Source organism: Melanostigma gelatinosum (assembly GCF_949748355.1).
Source record: "Melanostigma gelatinosum genome assembly, chromosome: 13".
In the NCBI taxonomy this organism is placed as follows: Eukaryota; Metazoa; Chordata; class Actinopteri; order Perciformes; family Zoarcidae; genus Melanostigma; species Melanostigma gelatinosum.
In genome coordinates this window covers 25,701,683-25,718,266 of record NC_136646.1, presented here as the reverse complement: position 1 = coordinate 25,718,266, position 16,584 = coordinate 25,701,683, and the positions used below count along the sequence as shown (strand labels likewise).

Genomic DNA, 16,584 nt, shown 5'->3' with positions numbered 1-16,584 from the left:
AGTCTTGGGACTCGCTGGTCTTGACTTGGCTCTAGTCTTGGGACTCGCTGGTCTTGACTTGGCTCTAGTCTTGGGACTCGCTGGTCTTGACTTGGCTCTAGTCTTGGGACTCGCTGGTCTTGACTTGGCTCTAGTCTTGGGACTCGCTGGTCTTGACTTGGCTCTAGTCTTGGGACTCGCTGGTCTTGACTTGGCTCTCGTCTTGGGACTCGCTGGTCTTGACTTGGCTCTAGTCTTGGGACTCGCTGGTCTTGACTTGGCTCTAGTCTTGGGACTCGCTGGTCTTGACTTGGCTCTAGTCTTGGGACTCGCTGGTCTTGACTTGGCTCTAGTCTTGGGACTCGCTGGTCTTGACTTGGCTCTAGTCGTGGGACTCGTTGGTCTTGACTTGGCTCTAGTCTTGGGACTCGCTGGTCTTGACTTGGCTCTAGTCTTGGTTCTCGCTGGTCTTGACTTGGCTCTAGTCTTGGGACTCGCTGGTCTTGACTTGGCTCTAGTCTTGGGACTCGCTGGTCTTGACTTGGCTCTAGTCATGGGACTTGTTGGTCTTGACTTGGCTCTAGTCTTGGGACTCGCTGGTCTTGACTTGGCTCTAGTCTTGGGACTCGCTGGTCTTGACTTGGCTCTAGTCTTGGGACTCGTTGGTCTTGACTTGGCTCTAGTCTTGGGACTCGCTGGTCTTGACTTGGCTCTAGTCTTGGGACTCGCTGGTCTTGACTTGGCTCTAGTCGTGGGACTCGTTGGTCTTGACTTGGCTCTAGTCTTGGGACTCGCTGGTCTTGACTTGGCTCTAGTCTTGGGACTCGCTGGTCTTGACTTGGCTCTAGTCTTGGGACTCGCTGGTCTTGACTTGGCTCTAGTCTTGGGACTCGCTGGTCTTGACTTGGCTCTAGTCTTGGGACTCGCTGGTCTTGACTTGGCTCTAGTCTTGGGACTCGCTGGTCTTGACTTGGCTCTAGTCTTGGGACTCGCTGGTCTTGACTTGGCTCTAGTCTTGGGACTCGCTGGTCTTGACTTGGCTCTCGTCTTGGGACTCGCTGGTCTTGACTTGGCTCTAGTCTTGGGACTCGCTGGTCTTGACTTGGCTCTAGTCTTGGGACTCGCTGGTCTTGACTTGGCTCTAGTCTTGGGACTCGCTGGTCTTGACTTGGCTCTAGTCTTGGGACTCGCTGGTCTTGACTTGGCTCTAGTCTTGGGACTCGCTGGTCTTGACTTGGCTCTAGTCTTGGGACTCGCTGGTCTTGACTTGGCTCTAGTCTTGGGACTCGCTGGTCTTGACTTGGCTCTAGTCTTGGGACTCGCTGGTCTTGACTTGGCTCTAGTCGTGGGACTCGTTGGTCTTGACTTGGCTCTAGTCTTGGGACTCGCTGGTCTTGACTTGGCTCTAGTCTTGGGACTCGCTGGTCTTGACTTGGCTCTAGTCTTGGGACTCGCTGGTCTTGACTTGGCTCTAGTCTTGGGACTCGCTGGTCTTGACTTGGCTCTAGTCATGGGACTTGTTGGTCTTGACTTGGCTCTAGTCTTGGGACTCGCTGGTCTTGACTTGGCTCTAGTCTTGGGACTCGCTGGTCTTGACTTGGCTCTAGTCTTGGGACTCGTTGGTCTTGACTTGGCTCTAGTCTTGGGACTCGCTGGTCTTGACTTGGCTCTAGTCTTGGGACTCGCTGGTCTTGACTTGGCTCTAGTCGTGGGACTCGTTGGTCTTGACTTGGCTCTAGTCTTGGGACTCGCTGGTCTTGACTTGGCTCTAGTCTTGGGACTCGCTGGTCTTGACTTGGCTCTAGTCTTGGGACTCGCTGGTCTTGACTTGGCTCTAGTCTTGGGACTCGCTGGTCTTGACTTGGCTCTAGTCTTGGGACTCGCTGGTCTTGACTTGGCTCTAGTCTTGGGACTCGCTGGTCTTGACTTGGCTCTAGTCTTGGGACTCGCTGGTCTTGACTTGGCTCTAGTCTTGGGACTCGCTGGTCTTGACTTGGCTCTCGTCTTGGGACTCGCTGGTCTTGACTTGGCTCTAGTCTTGGGACTCGCTGGTCTTGACTTGGCTCTAGTCTTGGGACTCGCTGGTCTTGACTTGGCTCTAGTCTTGGGACTCGCTGGTCTTGACTTGGCTCTAGTCTTGGGACTCGCTGGTCTTGACTTGGCTCTAGTCGTGGGACTCGTTGGTCTTGACTTGGCTCTAGTCTTGGGACTCGCTGGTCTTGACTTGGCTCTAGTCTTGGGACTCGCTGGTCTTGACTTGGCTCTAGTCTTGGGACTCGCTGGTCTTGACTTGGCTCTAGTCTTGGGACTCGCTGGTCTTGACTTGGCTCTAGTCTTGGGACTCGCTGGTCTTGACTTGGCTCTAGTCTTGGGACTTGTTGGTCTTGACTTGGCTCTAGTCTTGGGACTCGCTGGTCTTGACTTGGCTCTAGTCTTGGGACTCACTGGTCTTGACTTGGCTCTAGTCTTGGGACTCGCTGGTCTTGACTTGGCTCTAGTCTTGGGACTCGCTGGTCTTGACTTGGCTTTAGTCTTGGGACTCGCTGGTCTTGACTTGGCTCTAGTCTTGGGACTCGCTGGTCTTGACTTGGCTCTAGTCTTGGGACTCGCTGGTCTTGACTTGGCTCTCGTCTTGGGACTCGCTGGTCTTGACTTGGCTCTAGTCTTGGGACTCGCTGGTCTTGACTTGGCTCTAGTCTTGGGACTCGCTGGTCTTGACTTGGCTCTAGTCTTGGGACTCGCTGGTCTTGACTTGGCTCTAGTCTTGGGACTCGCTGGTCTTGACTTGGCTCTAGTCGTGGGACTCGTTGGTCTTGACTTGGCTCTAGTCTTGGGACTCGCTGGTCTTGACTTGGCTCTAGTCTTGGGACTCGCTGGTCTTGACTTGGCTCTAGTCTTGGGACTCGCTGGTCTTGACTTGGCTCTAGTCTTGGGACTCGCTGGTCTTGACTTGGCTCTAGTCATGGGACTTGTTGGTCTTGACTTGGCTCTAGTCTTGGGACTCGCTGGTCTTGACTTGGCTCTAGTCTTGGGACTCGCTGGTCTTGACTTGGCTCTAGTCTTGGGACTCGTTGGTCTTGACTTGGCTCTAGTCTTGGGACTCGCTGGTCTTGACTTGGCTCTAGTCTTGGGACTCGCTGGTCTTGACTTGGCTCTAGTCGTGGGACTCGTTGGTCTTGACTTGGCTCTAGTCTTGGGACTCGCTGGTCTTGACTTGGCTCTAGTCTTGGGACTCGCTGGTCTTGACTTGGCTCTAGTCTTGGGACTCGCTGGTCTTGACTTGGCTCTAGTCTTGGGACTCGCTGGTCTTGACTTGGCTCTAGTCTTGGGACTCGCTGGTCTTGACTTGGCTCTAGTCTTGGGACTCGTTGGTCTTGACTTGGCTCTAGTCATGGGACTTGTTGGTCTTGACTTGGCTCTAGTCTTGGGACTCGCTGGCCTTGACTTGGCTCTAGTCTTGGGACTCGCTGGTCTTGACTTGGCTCTAGTCTTGGGACTCGTTGGTCTTGACTTGGCTCTAGTCTTGGGACTCGCTGGTCTTGACTTGGCTCTAGTCTTGGGACTCGCTGGTCTTGACTTGGCTCTAGTCTTGGGACTCGCTGGTCTTGACTTGGCTCTAGTCTTGGGACTCGCTGGTCTTGACTTGGCTCTAGTCTTGGGACTTGTGTATAATTGTGTTTGCAGTGTGTGAAATGGCTTACATGATATTTCTGCCCAGAATTTCTTTGTGAGGTCGGTATATAACACGTGTGTGACATTCATTATATTTGTTTCTGAAAAGTGCATTCTTCGACGCTCTCTTCGCTAAACTTGCTCGCTCGTTAGGAGGTTAGTGGTGTTAAGTAGGATTCATCTCTAGTCTGTGCCGAGGATCCGAGCCCTGAGGCGTGAACAGAGGGAAAGATGAAGAATGTGATGATGAAGAAGTTTAACTCTGCTGATCCGGGATGTGAATCATTCTGCAGAGCTGCTGCAGACACAACGCTGAAGCTTCACCTGAGAGGTTCATAACAAGAGGAAGGAATGAGGATGAGGAGGACCGACAGAGGGAGGCAGAAGTTCATCCATCCTGATGCATTCATGCTCTTTTATTTTAGAAGTACTACTACACAGTACTTTACAAGGTTACTTGTTATGAAGTATTTTTCCTGGTTGTTGTGTAACTGGATCAAAGTAACAGAGAGGATCCTTCATGTTCCTTCGTGTTCATAGTTATTGTATATTATTGCTCTTTTATACATATATATCTGTTTACATATCAGGAGATCACTAAAGTAAGCAGCTAAACTAAATATAAATTATATCTTTTACTAAAAACTAAAACTGAACTGAAACATATAAACTGAATAACAACAAAATAAAACAAACGTGACAGAAAGTGAACGTGAGCGTCCAGCAGGCGGCGCTGCAGCGTTCCTCAGTGAGGATCTAAAGAATTAAATATTGTTTATTTATTATCTCTAAATACTGACTCAAGATATAAAGAACTATTTAAATATTGTTTTAGCTCCAGTGGATCTCAGGACATGTAGACATGTGATGTGTTGTGTGTGTTGTGTGTGTGTTGTGCGTGTGCGCGTTATGCGTGTTGTGCGTGTGGTGTGCGTGTTGTGTGCGTGTTGTGTGCGCATTGTGCGTGTTGTGTGCGTGTTGTGTGTGTGTTGTGTGCGCGTTGTGTGCGCGTTGTGCGTGTGTTGTGCACGTTGTGTGCGTGTGCGTTGTGTCCGCGTTGTGTGCGTGTTGTGTGCGTATCCGTGTTGTGTCCGTGTTGTGTGTGTTGTGCGTGTCCCTGTTGTGTGCGCGTTGTGTGCGTGTGCGTGTTGTGTGCGCGTTGTGTGCGCGTTGTGTGCGTGTGCGTGTTGTGTGCGCGTTGTGTGCGCGTTGTGCGTGTGTTGTGCACGTTGTGTGCGTGTGCGTTGTGTGCGCGTTGTGTCCGTGTTGTGTGCGTGTCCGTGTTGTGTGCGTGTTGTGTGTGTTGTGCGTGTCCCTGTTGTGTGCGTGTTGTGTGTGTTGTGCGTGTTGTGTGCGCGTGCATGTTGTGTGTGTGCACATTGTGTGCACGTTGTGTGCATGTTGTGCGCGTGTTGTGCGTGTGTTGTGCGTGTTGTGTGCGTTGTGCGTGTGCGCGTTGTACGTGTTGTGTGTGTGTGTTGTGTGTGTTGTCCGTGTGTGTGTGTTGTGCACGTTGCGTGCGTGTGTGTTGTGTGCGCCTGCGTGTTGTGTGTGTGTTGTGCGTGTGCGCGTTGTGTGCGTGTTGTGCGTGTGTTGTGCGTGTTGTGTGCGTGTGCGTTGTGTGCGCGTTGTGTGTGTGTTGTGCGCGTTGTGTCCGTGTTGTGTGTGTTGTGCGTGTGCGTGTTGTGTGTGTTGTGCGTGTGCGTGTTGTGTGTGTTGTGCGTGTCCATGTTGTGTGCGCGTTGTGTGCGTGTGCGTGTTGTGTGCATGTTGTGCGTGTGCGTGTTGTGTGTGTTGTGCGTGTGCGCGTGCGTGTTGTGTGTGTGCGCATTGTGTGCGCGTTGTGCGTGTGTTGTGTGTGTTGTCCGTGTCCCTGTTGTGTCCGTGTTGTGTGCGTGTTGTGTGCGCGTTGTGTGCGCGTTGTGCGTGTTGTGTGCACGTTGTGTGCGTGTGCGTGTTGTGTGCACGTTGTGTGCACGTTGTGTGTGCGTGTGCGTGTTGTGCGCACGTTGTGTGCACGTTGTGTGCGTGTTGTGTGCACGTTGTGTGCGCGTTGTGCGTGTTGTGTGCACGTTGTGTGCGCGTTGTGCGTGTTGTGTGCACGTTGTGTGCGCGTTGTGCGTGTTGTGTGCACGTTGTGTGCGCGTTGTGCGTGTTGTGTGCACGTTGTGTGCGTGTGCGTTGTGTGCGCGTTGTGTCCGTGTTGTGTGCGTGTTGTGTGCGTGTTGTGCGTGTTGTGCACGTTGTGTGCACGTTGTGTGCGTGTTGTGTGTGTTCACACAAGCGAAAAACCCCAAACATCTTGTTTGCTCATGGGCACGTCGGTGCTGCCAAAGGTTCGCTTGAGAGTCACGGGAGGAAGAAGCTCTGAAGAGCTGCTGGACTCAAAGTTCTGTTTCAGCTTTGAGCTCTGCAGACGTCAAAGAACTCTGAATCTTAATCCACAGCGTCATTCAAACTATGCAGAAAATAAGATAAACCTTCATAAAACGTGTGCAAACCGCTGATTTGTTTTTTATTTGCAAACTTTAGTGATTTTCTCTTTGTTTGGATGTTTGCCTCCAGTCAGTCATTAAACAGCACAAATGAGCCGATGGTTCCGTTTAAAGGCAGAAACCTTCAGAGCAACGCGACTGTAAGATCGTCAATGTCTTCAGAGAACATGAACACGTGTGTTTGGTGCTTAGAAGCAGCTGTTCTTGTGTTTAATGCTGAACTAAAGTTACGTAAGTCGGGTTTCTTGTCTCCAGCTCTGGACTTCGGCTCTGAAGGAGCTCTTCTCTCCCTGAACTCTGCACCCTGAGCACAGTCAGTGATGTTTGTTCTGCATTCCATCTCTTGTCCTTTGGTTAATAACTGCTGTTTACACAGTTGAGTCCTCGCCACATGCTCGTTACCTTTAACGAGCGTCTCTATGTCCTCATTCCACACACACCCAGCTCACAGCGTCCCATCGCTCGTCGCCTATCGATCACACCCCGCTCAACACCGCCAACAATCCGCGCCTCGCTCTCCAAAGGAATGAGATAAGAGTGAACAAATGTTATGGAACCTGTTTCTACACCCTGGAGTTGACCTCGTACCTGCAGCGTTGATGCACGACTCTCTCTGCTCGGTGACTCGATGACAGCCGCGAGGCCGAGAGCCAGAATGTCCCTCAGCAGTCTGTCACCTGTAAACCAGCAGACCCCCCTCAGCAGGACCGACCGGCCCTTCTTACCGTGATCCAGGTCATCTGCAGCGCAGATCAGCTGCCAAAACTCAGATCTATTTGGTTCTGCATGAGTGACGGGAACGCAGAACCTGTAACTCTCTGATATGTGAAGAGACACTTTCACAATGATGATGGATGGAAAGCTAGGTTAAAAGGTTTCAGGGTTACGTAACACATGGAGTCACGCACACGCACACCGCTACGCACACACACACACTGCTACGCACACACACACACACACACACACACTGCTACACACACCGATACACACACGCACACACACTGCTACGCACACACACACACTGCTACGCACACACACACACACACACACACACACACTGCTACACACACCGCTACACACACGCACACACACTGCTACGCACACACACACACTGCTACGCACACACACACACACACACACACACACTGCTACACACACCGCTACACACACGCACACACACTGCTACGCACACACACACACTGCTACGCACACACACACACACACACACACACACACTGCTACACACACCGCTACACACACGCACACACACTGCTACGCACACACACACACTGCTACGCACACACACACACACACACACACACACTGCTACACACACCGCTACACACACGCACACACACTGCTACGCACACCGCTACGCACTCGCACACCGCTACGCACACACACACACCGCTACACACTCGCACACCGCTACGCACACACACACACCACTACGCACACACACACATACACTGCTACACACACCGCTACACACACGCACACACCGCTACACACACGCGCACCGCTACACACACACACACACTGCTACACACACACACACACCGCTACACACACACACACACTGCTACACACACACACACACTGCTACACACACACATACACTGCTACACACACGCACACACCGCTACACACACGCGCACCGCTACACACACACACACACTGCTACGCACACACACACACCGCTACACACACGCGCACCGCTACACACACCGCTACGCACACACACACACCGCTACACACACGCACACCGCTACGCACACACTGCTGCGCACACACACACACCGCTACACACACGCACCGCTACGCACACACACAGCTACACCCATTATAACATACACACCCATTATAACATACACACCCATTATAACATACACACCCATTATAACATACACACCCATTATAACATACACACCCATTATAACATACACACCCATTATAACATACACACCCATTATAACATACACACCCATTATAACATACACACCCATTATAACATACACACCCATTATAAAATCTGAAACAGACACAAACTTTACCTGAAACTTAATCTGACTTCATGAAAACTGTGCTAGCCAGTAAAATGTCCCTTTGGCTCAACACGCTGCACCAACGTAGTCTGAAGACGTCCTCCACCGCTGCCAGTGAGCAACGCACTTTACTAATAATTTTAAAAAGAAAATGCGTTAACGCGCGATAACATAATTGTCGGCGTGAATTAATTAATGCGTTAACTTGCCCAGCACTAACCCATACATACATATACTCATGAATATTCAGTAGAGCAGCGGCCCCTGGTGTCCACTCGAGGAACTGCAGCATCAGACACTTCATTTGAACAGAAGACACGACATCTGAGCTTTTATTTTGAAGCCCGTCAGCAGACTTTTTATTGGCGTGTGTTTGTTTGTGTGAGAGCGCCTCCTGCTGGAGCTCGCCGGGTCTGTTTAGAAGATGTGCTGGGACGAGTTCACCAGCCTCCCGTCCACGACTTCCTCCGTGATCGTGACAACCTTGGTGGTGGAGGTTTTGCTGACGTTGGTGCTGGATGAGATGCAGGAGAGAGAGAGACCATCAGGGCTGAGTATCCTCATTCGATGTTCTACATTTCATAAGTGTGTGTGTGTGTGTGTGTGTGGGAGAGTTTCTGTGTATGTGTGTGTATTTGTGTGTCCTTGAGCCTTTTGAGATGAAAGTACATCAATGAGGGCAAATTACATAAATTATAAAATAATAACGTCCGGAAAAAGAAATGCTTTTAACGTAAACAAAGTCAGAGGCAGTATCGCCCGTCCACTGGCAGCAAACCAGGACCAGGGCACCGTCAGGGACCTATTGTTTTTCTAATGTTTATAATTCTTATTCTATGTCTTTGAAGGAGAAAAAGAGGTGCTTTTCAGATTTGGAAGTTTGGCATGCGAGGCAGTCGTGGTGAAATTTGCAGTCTGATTGGGGTGTCCAATGATTGGGGTATGAAATGTTGGCTCGATAGCGCCCCCTATTGAGTAGCCCCAACATCGGGTTTCATCTAGCTGTATGAAATTTGGTAGGAATATGGAAAGTGATGAGACGTACAAAATATCCTCTTGGAAATATGCCCTAAACCCAACAGGAAGTCGGCCATTTTGAATTTGATGATGTTTTTTTGACCATTTAAAGCATTCGTACTTTAACGAACTCCTCCCAGAGATTTGACCCGATTGACTTCAGATTCGGTCAGTATGCTCTTGAGACCTTGGCAGTAAACAGTTACTCAAAGATCAAAAAGTTATCTAACTATTTTTCGTGTTGTTTTTTGTCATTTCCAGACGCTGTACTTTAACAAACTCATCCGAGGGAATTCATCAAATCAACTTCAAATTTGGTCGGTACAATCTAAAGACCTTGGTGATTAAAACTTTCTCAAAGCTTGTTTCACGTTGCCGTGGCGACGCATTCTTCGCCGTGAAAAACAAAGGTGTTTTTGAGGGGCTAAAAATACTCAAAACATAATCACACTTGTCACACACATTTAAAATCCTGAATGTAGTTATCTGATGTGATTTTAATGCTTCAAAGTGGCAAGTCGGCTCGATAGCGCCCCCTACAATATTTCGATGATACAGCCCTCACAGTACGTTTCACCTAGATGTATAACATTTGGTAAGCAGATGTATCACATCTAAAGTTAAAAGCTCCTCATAGGGAATAAACAGATCAGCTTAGAATTTGGTCAGAACACTCTAAAGACTTTAGCGATTAAAAGCTTTAGGTTTCATTGAACGACGTGGATATGGTGCGACGGCCATTTTACATGGCTCGCCATCATCCATCAAGCTGTTGTAACTCGACTGTACTTTGTCCAAACTGTCCCAAACTTGACATGCTTGTTGACTGTCATGGCTTTAGGACTTCTGCATGCCAATATTAACTCATAGTCATAGCGCCACCTACTGACAACCATGGCCGATAGCAGGATTCTATAACTACAGCGGCCCAAACACTGAACTTATTGAAAGGGTTCGTGGGCACAGCATGAGAAAAAGACTTCTCTGATCTAAAGATGTGCAAACTAAGATGCTTGAAGAGCAGAAATGTGATTTAAAAAAATTCCAAATCGCGCTTGTAAGTTGAGTTTTCATGAATAGTAAATTGAATTGTTTTGTTCGTTTTGGAACAGTCTGTAATGTAAAGTAATTTCGTGCAACGTGAAGTTTGTTTCATAAAATCAAACTGCACCCAGACTAATTTGTATGATAGATTATTGTACATTGGCTCACCTTTCAGCTTAAACTTAATTCTTTACAAAAAATGTTTTTTTCCCCACATGGAACCAAACATCCTCCTATTTCTCCTCGACTCTTTGAGCTTTGAGTCACTCAGCAGTGATTGTCAGAGCTGCCTGCACGAACAAAGACCTGCATTTACTTTGACATTCTGTTGTTACCAACACTGAAGCGCATTCACACACATTCAGTTTTTTGTAAATTTTTACAGAATTACAGTTATGATTGTATTCGGATGTAGACTCAAAACATTCGAGGCTTAAGACCTGGCAACATGACCTGACTACGCCATTAGTCGATACAGGAAACAGCGGTTAACTCGTGCACGCAGTGTGTGATAGTCACAGAAATGCACGGCCGCGTCCACAGAGTCCTGCCAGTATGCTCGACGTGCGTGAGGGCCCGATCAATTTAATTCTATTATTACAAGAATAAGAGTAAATATGAGAAAAATAAGCAGCTCGATCAGACGACATACACAAACGTTTTTGTTTGGAAAGATCGCGTTAAAAATATTGACTTCATAAATTTAACTTTAGTTTAGTTCCGGGTTCATTTTAGCCAGTTTTCTTGAATTATAAATGCTAATTATTCATTTTCACTATAAGTTCACAATTTGCATCGTCCAGTTTTTGTGAAATGTGTGAAACGTTGTTGCAATAAACCCTTAGAAGTTAATAGAAAAACAACTCGATTCTCAGCCGAGACTTAAAGTGAAATATGAATATCATGAATAAAATAATGAATTTTTCCATCTTAACAAATATGTGTGATGTCATTGCATTGTATTAAAAATACATTTAAATTGGGTCTTATTTTAATGTCACAAATATTTTGAATTGCGAGCTTGTCTGTGGTTGTCTTACCTGCCGCAGCCGCCGCCGCCTCCGCTGCTGCTGCTGACAGTGTAGCTGCTGCTGAGTTCGCCACCACCACCACCAGAGTTGAAGCCAAACCCAGAACCTCCTCCTCCACCGTAGCTGGCAAACTCAGTGGAGCTGCTGAAGTGCCTAACGGAGGTGCCTCCTGCTCCACCGCACATGGGGCCGCTGTTCATTTGACCTCCTCCGCCTGCCATCATCATGGAGCCTCCCATGGAGCTGCTGCTCATTTGGCCTCCTCCGCCTGCCATCATCATGCTGCTGCTGCTCCTTTGACCTCCTCCGCCTGCCATCATCATGCTGCTGCTGCTCCTTTGACCTCCTCCGCCTGCTATCATCATGGAGCCTCCGATGGAGCTGCTGCTGCTGCTGCTGCTGCTGCTGCTGCTGCTGTACTCTCCGCCTCCCATTGACATCTGGGAGCTCCTGTTGTTGAACATGTTGAGTGTTGATGAGAAGGATCGATAGCTGCTTTAGCCAGAGGTGAGAGAGTGAGGAGGGAAGAAAGGCTTATTTTATTTATACTGTTGGAGGAGTTCGGGAGGAGGAGGAGGAGGAGGAGGGGAGGAGACACCTTTTCTTTTTTAATTCAGCTGAAAAGGTTAAAAAGGTGTGTTAGAGTCCTCCCATCACCTGCTACATGCTGAGCTGCAGGGCGAGTCCTGACACGTTCATCTGAGCTCAACCATCACATTCAAATCTGTTATTAACGATTTGACGAGTTGACGCTCTCTTAGCAGCAACAGGACTCAGTCGTTTGTTTCAGCGCAGACTGAGATCAACAGAACAAAGCAGAGTGGACAACCTGTTCCCACTCCTGTAAAATGCACTTAAAATGCCTATCCAAGGCATACCCAAAGTATTGAACCATTGGGAGTACATGCATGGTATTGGTCCCTGTTCAAAGGTAACACTCTGAAGTTTATTCCCCAACAGTCAGAATCACCATGAGTGCTACTGGCATTGAGTAATAGAAGTTTGAACACACTGAAGTAGAAGGTTTTTATTTCCGCCTGAATATTTCTTTGCAAACAGATGACTACAGCTGGACTTATTAGCTGGAAACACAATGGGACCGCAGCATGAAGCCTTACCTAGTCCAGGTTCCAATTGACACCAATACCACAGAAAATGAATATTTTACACATGTTTTACTGTCAAGGCACTTTCCAAAAAAGGACATTTGGGGACCCATAGTAACAATAGTAACATACCTAGCCTGTGTGGAAATGTGTATTCATAATTCAGATTAAAGCTTATTTATGTGTAAATACAGTTATCGATAAGTTACTTCACCATTATTCACTTCTACAAATTCTCCAAAAACCTCAAACACCACTTTGACCTTAATGCAGGGACACAAGGGCCTGACGTCTGTAAATCTAACCCCTAAATCTGTATATCATTGTTTTCGTAATTTCATTGGCTATACGAAACTTCCCAGTGAGCATTTTTCCGTTGAATAGACGTCTAAAAGACGTCTATTCAACCAACCTCACCGTGATTTAACCGTGTATTCAACCTCACCGTGTTTTAACCGTGTATTCAACCTCACCATGTTTTAACCGTGTATTCAACCTCACCGTGTTTTAACAGTGTATTCAACCTCACCGTGTTTTAACCGTGTATTCAACCTCACCGTGATTTAACCGTGTATTCAACCTCACCGTGATTTAACCGTGTATTCAACCTCACCGTGATTTAACCGTGTATTCAACCTCACCGTGTTTTAACCGTGTATTCAACCTCACCGTGATTTAACCGTGTATTCAACCTCACCGTGTTTTAACCGTGTATTCAACCTCACCGTGATTTAACCGTGTATTCAACCGCACCGTGTTTTAACCGTGTATTCAACCTCACCGTGTTTTAACCGTGTATTCAACCGTGTATTCAACCTCACCGTGTTTTAACCGTGTATTCAACCTCACCGTGTTTTAACCGTGTATTCAAGCGTGTATTCAACCTCACCGTGTTTTAACCGAGTATTCAACCTCACCGTGATTTAACCGTGTATTCAACCTCACCGTGTTTTAACCGAGTATTCAACCTCACCGTGATTTAACCGTGTATTCAACCTCACCGTGATTTAACTGAGTATTCAACCTCACCGTGTTTTAACCGTGTATTCAACCTCACCGTGATTTAACCGTGTATTCAACCTCACCGTGATTTAACCGTGTATTCAACCGCACCGTGTTTTAACCGTGTATTCAACCTCACCGTGTTTTAACCGTGTATTCAACCGTGTATTCAACCTCACCGTGTTTTAACAGTGTATTCAACCTCACCGTGTTTTAACCGTGTATTCAACCGTGTATTCAACCTCACCGTGTTTTAACCGAGTATTCAACCTCACCGTGATTTAACCGTGTATTCAACCTCACCGTGATTTAACCGAGTATTCAACCTCACCGTGTTTTAACCGTGTATTCAACCTCACCGTGATTTAACCGTGTATTCAACCTCACCGTGATTTAACCGTGTATTCAACCTCACCGTGATTTAACCGTGTATTCAACCTCACCGTGTTTTAACCGTGTATTCAACCGTGTATTCAACCGTGTATTCAACCTCACCGTGTTTTAACCGTGTATTCAACCTCACCGTGTATTCAACCGTGTATTCAACCTCACCGTGTTTTAACCGAGTATTCAACCTCACCGTGATTTAACCGTGTATTCAACCTCACCGTGATTTAACCGAGTATTCAACCTCACCGTGTTTTAACCGCGTATTCAACCTCACCGTGATTTAACCGTGTATTCAACCGCACCGTGTTTTAACCGTGTATTCAACCTCACCGTGTTTTAACCGTGTATTCAACCGTGTATTCAACCTCACCGTGTTTTAACCGTGTATTCAACCTCACCGTGTTTTAACCGTGTATTCAACCTCACCGTGATTTAACCGAGTATTCAACCTCACCGTGTTTTAACCGTGTATTCAACCTCACCGTGATTTAACCGTGTATTCAACCTCACCGTGATTTAACCGTGTATTCAACCTCACCGTGATTTAACCGTGTATTCAACCGCACCGTGTTTTAACCGTGTATTCAACCTCACCGTGTTTTAACCGTGTATTCAACCGTGTATTCAACCTCACCGTGTTTTAACCGTGTATTCAACCTCACCGTGTTTTAACCGTGTATTCAACCGTGTATTCAACCTCACCGTGTTTTAACCGAGTATTCAACCTCACCGTGATTTAACCGTGTATTCAACCTCACCGTGATTTAACCGAGTATTCAACCTCACCGTGTTTTAACCGTGTATTCAACCTCACCGTGATTTAACCGTGTATTCAACCTCACCGTGATTTAACCGTGTATTCAACCTCACCGTGATTTAACCGTGTATTCAACCTCACCGTGTTTTAACCGTGTATTCAACCTCACCGTGTTTTAACCGAGTATTCAACCTCACCGTGTTTTAACCGTGTATTCAACCTCACCGTGTATTCAACCGTGTATTCAACCGTGTATTCAACCGTGTATTCAACCTCACGTGTTTTAACCGTGTATTCAACCTCACCGTGTTTTAACCGTGTATTTAACCGTGTATTCAACCTCACCGTGATTTAACCGAGTATTCAACCTCACCGTGTTTTAACCGTGTATTCAACCTCACCGTGATTTAACCGTGTATTCAACCTCACCGTGATTTAACCGTGTATTCAACCTTACCGTGTTTTAACCGTGTATTCAACCTCACCGTGATTTAACCGTGTATTCAACCTCACCGTGATTTAACCGTGTATTCAACCTCACCGTGTTTTAACCGTGTATTCAACCTCACCATGTTTTAACAGTGTATTCAACCTCACCGTGTTTTAACCGTGTATTCAACCTCAACGTGATTTAACCGTGTATTCAACCTCACCGTGTTTAACCGTGTATTCAACCTCACCGTGTTTTAACCGTGTATTCAACCTCACCGTGTTTTAACCGTGTATTCAACCTCACCGTGTTTTAACCGTGTATTCAACGCTGAAATGCTTACAGTGCTTCTGGGTATATAACACAACAGTTTCCACTTACAGGACAAAAGACCAAGTGACACAGCAACAGTTCATTTGTATTTATTCAAGCACAATATAAATATAACAATGTTCTTTATATAAAAACATAATCTCCTTTTCCTTTTTTAAATGTCGTTTTCAAAGCCACACAGGAGCCGGTTTCAGGAGATCTGCCATATTTTCAAGCTGGACATCTGTAAATAAAACAAGTATTAAAAAACATATTGACTTAGACCAGTTTTGAACGTCTCTTCACCGGAGACCGTAGACGTCTTTTAAACATGTTTTGAACGGAACGATGCTGACCTGGATATTACACAGTATATACTCTATTTTATAACGTTGGGCTACGGGGACAGTCCACAAAGAAAGTGTCTCCATTAACTTACACACATGTCTAAGTTTACCGTTCATAACATGTTATCGCTCCAAGCTAACATGCTAACACTAGCTAGCAGCCTCGCCCGCATGATGAGCATAACATGATATTAATGGTATGGTAATGATATTTCGGTTTGCAATGTTGGAATGAAGTAGTTCAAGTACTTACAGAGTGTGTCGTTAGCGTGAAGCCTCGTTTATTCCGTCAGCTCGTTCACTTCGCTCATGAACTCAGTAAGCTCTAGCTAGCTAACGTTAGCTCAAATAGTGCCGTTTCCAGCCATCGCGTCTAACTTAGCAGAAAAATGCAGAGTCCGTGCGCATGCGTATTCCAGCAGTAAACACTGAGTTGTATTTTAGTGAACACATGCAGACATAATGTGCTCTGCTCTCATTATAATGTCCTGGGAGCTTCTTGTTGACAGCACACAGTCTATAGTTCCATATTTACGACGTTTTATATGAGACATTGAATGCGTTGAAATAACGTCTTCGTGTAGACCACATATGAACGGACAGCGGAATATGATTTTGGAGAAATACGTTTAAAGTAACCAAAATCGCGTGTCTTTCAATCTACAACTGAACAAACCATCAATATTTTAAAAGAAATTGGTGTTTTGTGACACGTTGATATTGTAACCGTAATTTAGCCGGTTCAAAATACGGTTAAAATACGTCTTAGACGTTCAGACCCCATATCAACGCTTTTTCAACGAGAAATCAATGTTGAAATCCGGGTTAGTGCTCACTGGGAACCTGCTGTTGTGATTGTATCTTGAAATGGTTTGCATAAATCGAATTACAAGAATCTTAGCTTTCTAAAGAGATGTTGCATTAGTACCTACCTAGTTGTGTACATGACACAGATGT

The 16,584-nt window shown here is 46.7% G+C and overlaps 1 protein-coding gene across 2 annotated transcripts; it reads right to left on the bottom strand.

The window, feature by feature from the left end:
* Positions 1-8,521: 8,521 nt before the first annotated feature.
* On the bottom strand, positions 8,522-11,785 carry LOC306787572 (uncharacterized protein). Of its 2 annotated transcripts, XM_079282749.1 has the most exons (3): positions 11,585-11,785; positions 11,293-11,488; positions 8,522-8,705 (listed from the first exon to the last, which is right to left on the bottom strand). In XM_079282749.1, the coding sequence occupies exons 1-3, from the start codon at positions 11,745-11,747 to the stop codon at positions 8,609-8,611; spliced, it is 456 nt and encodes a 151-aa protein (XP_079138875.1). In that variant the 5' UTR covers positions 11,748-11,785; the 3' UTR covers positions 8,522-8,608. The 2 variants fall into 2 exon arrangements, with proteins under 2 accessions (XP_079138875.1, XP_079138874.1); XM_079282748.1 differs by having other exon boundaries at positions 11,293-11,785.
* Between the last annotated feature and the right edge of the window lie 4,799 nt (positions 11,786-16,584).

Coding starts and splice junctions, on each gene's coding strand:
- LOC306787572 (XM_079282748.1), bottom strand. CDS start 11,747: ATGTTCAACAACAGGAGCTCCCAGATGTCAATGGGAGGCGGAGAGTAC. Junction 8,706..11,292: donor GGCGGCGGCGGCTGCGGCAG/GTAAGACAACCA, acceptor CATCTCATCCAG/CACCAACGTCAGCAAAACCT.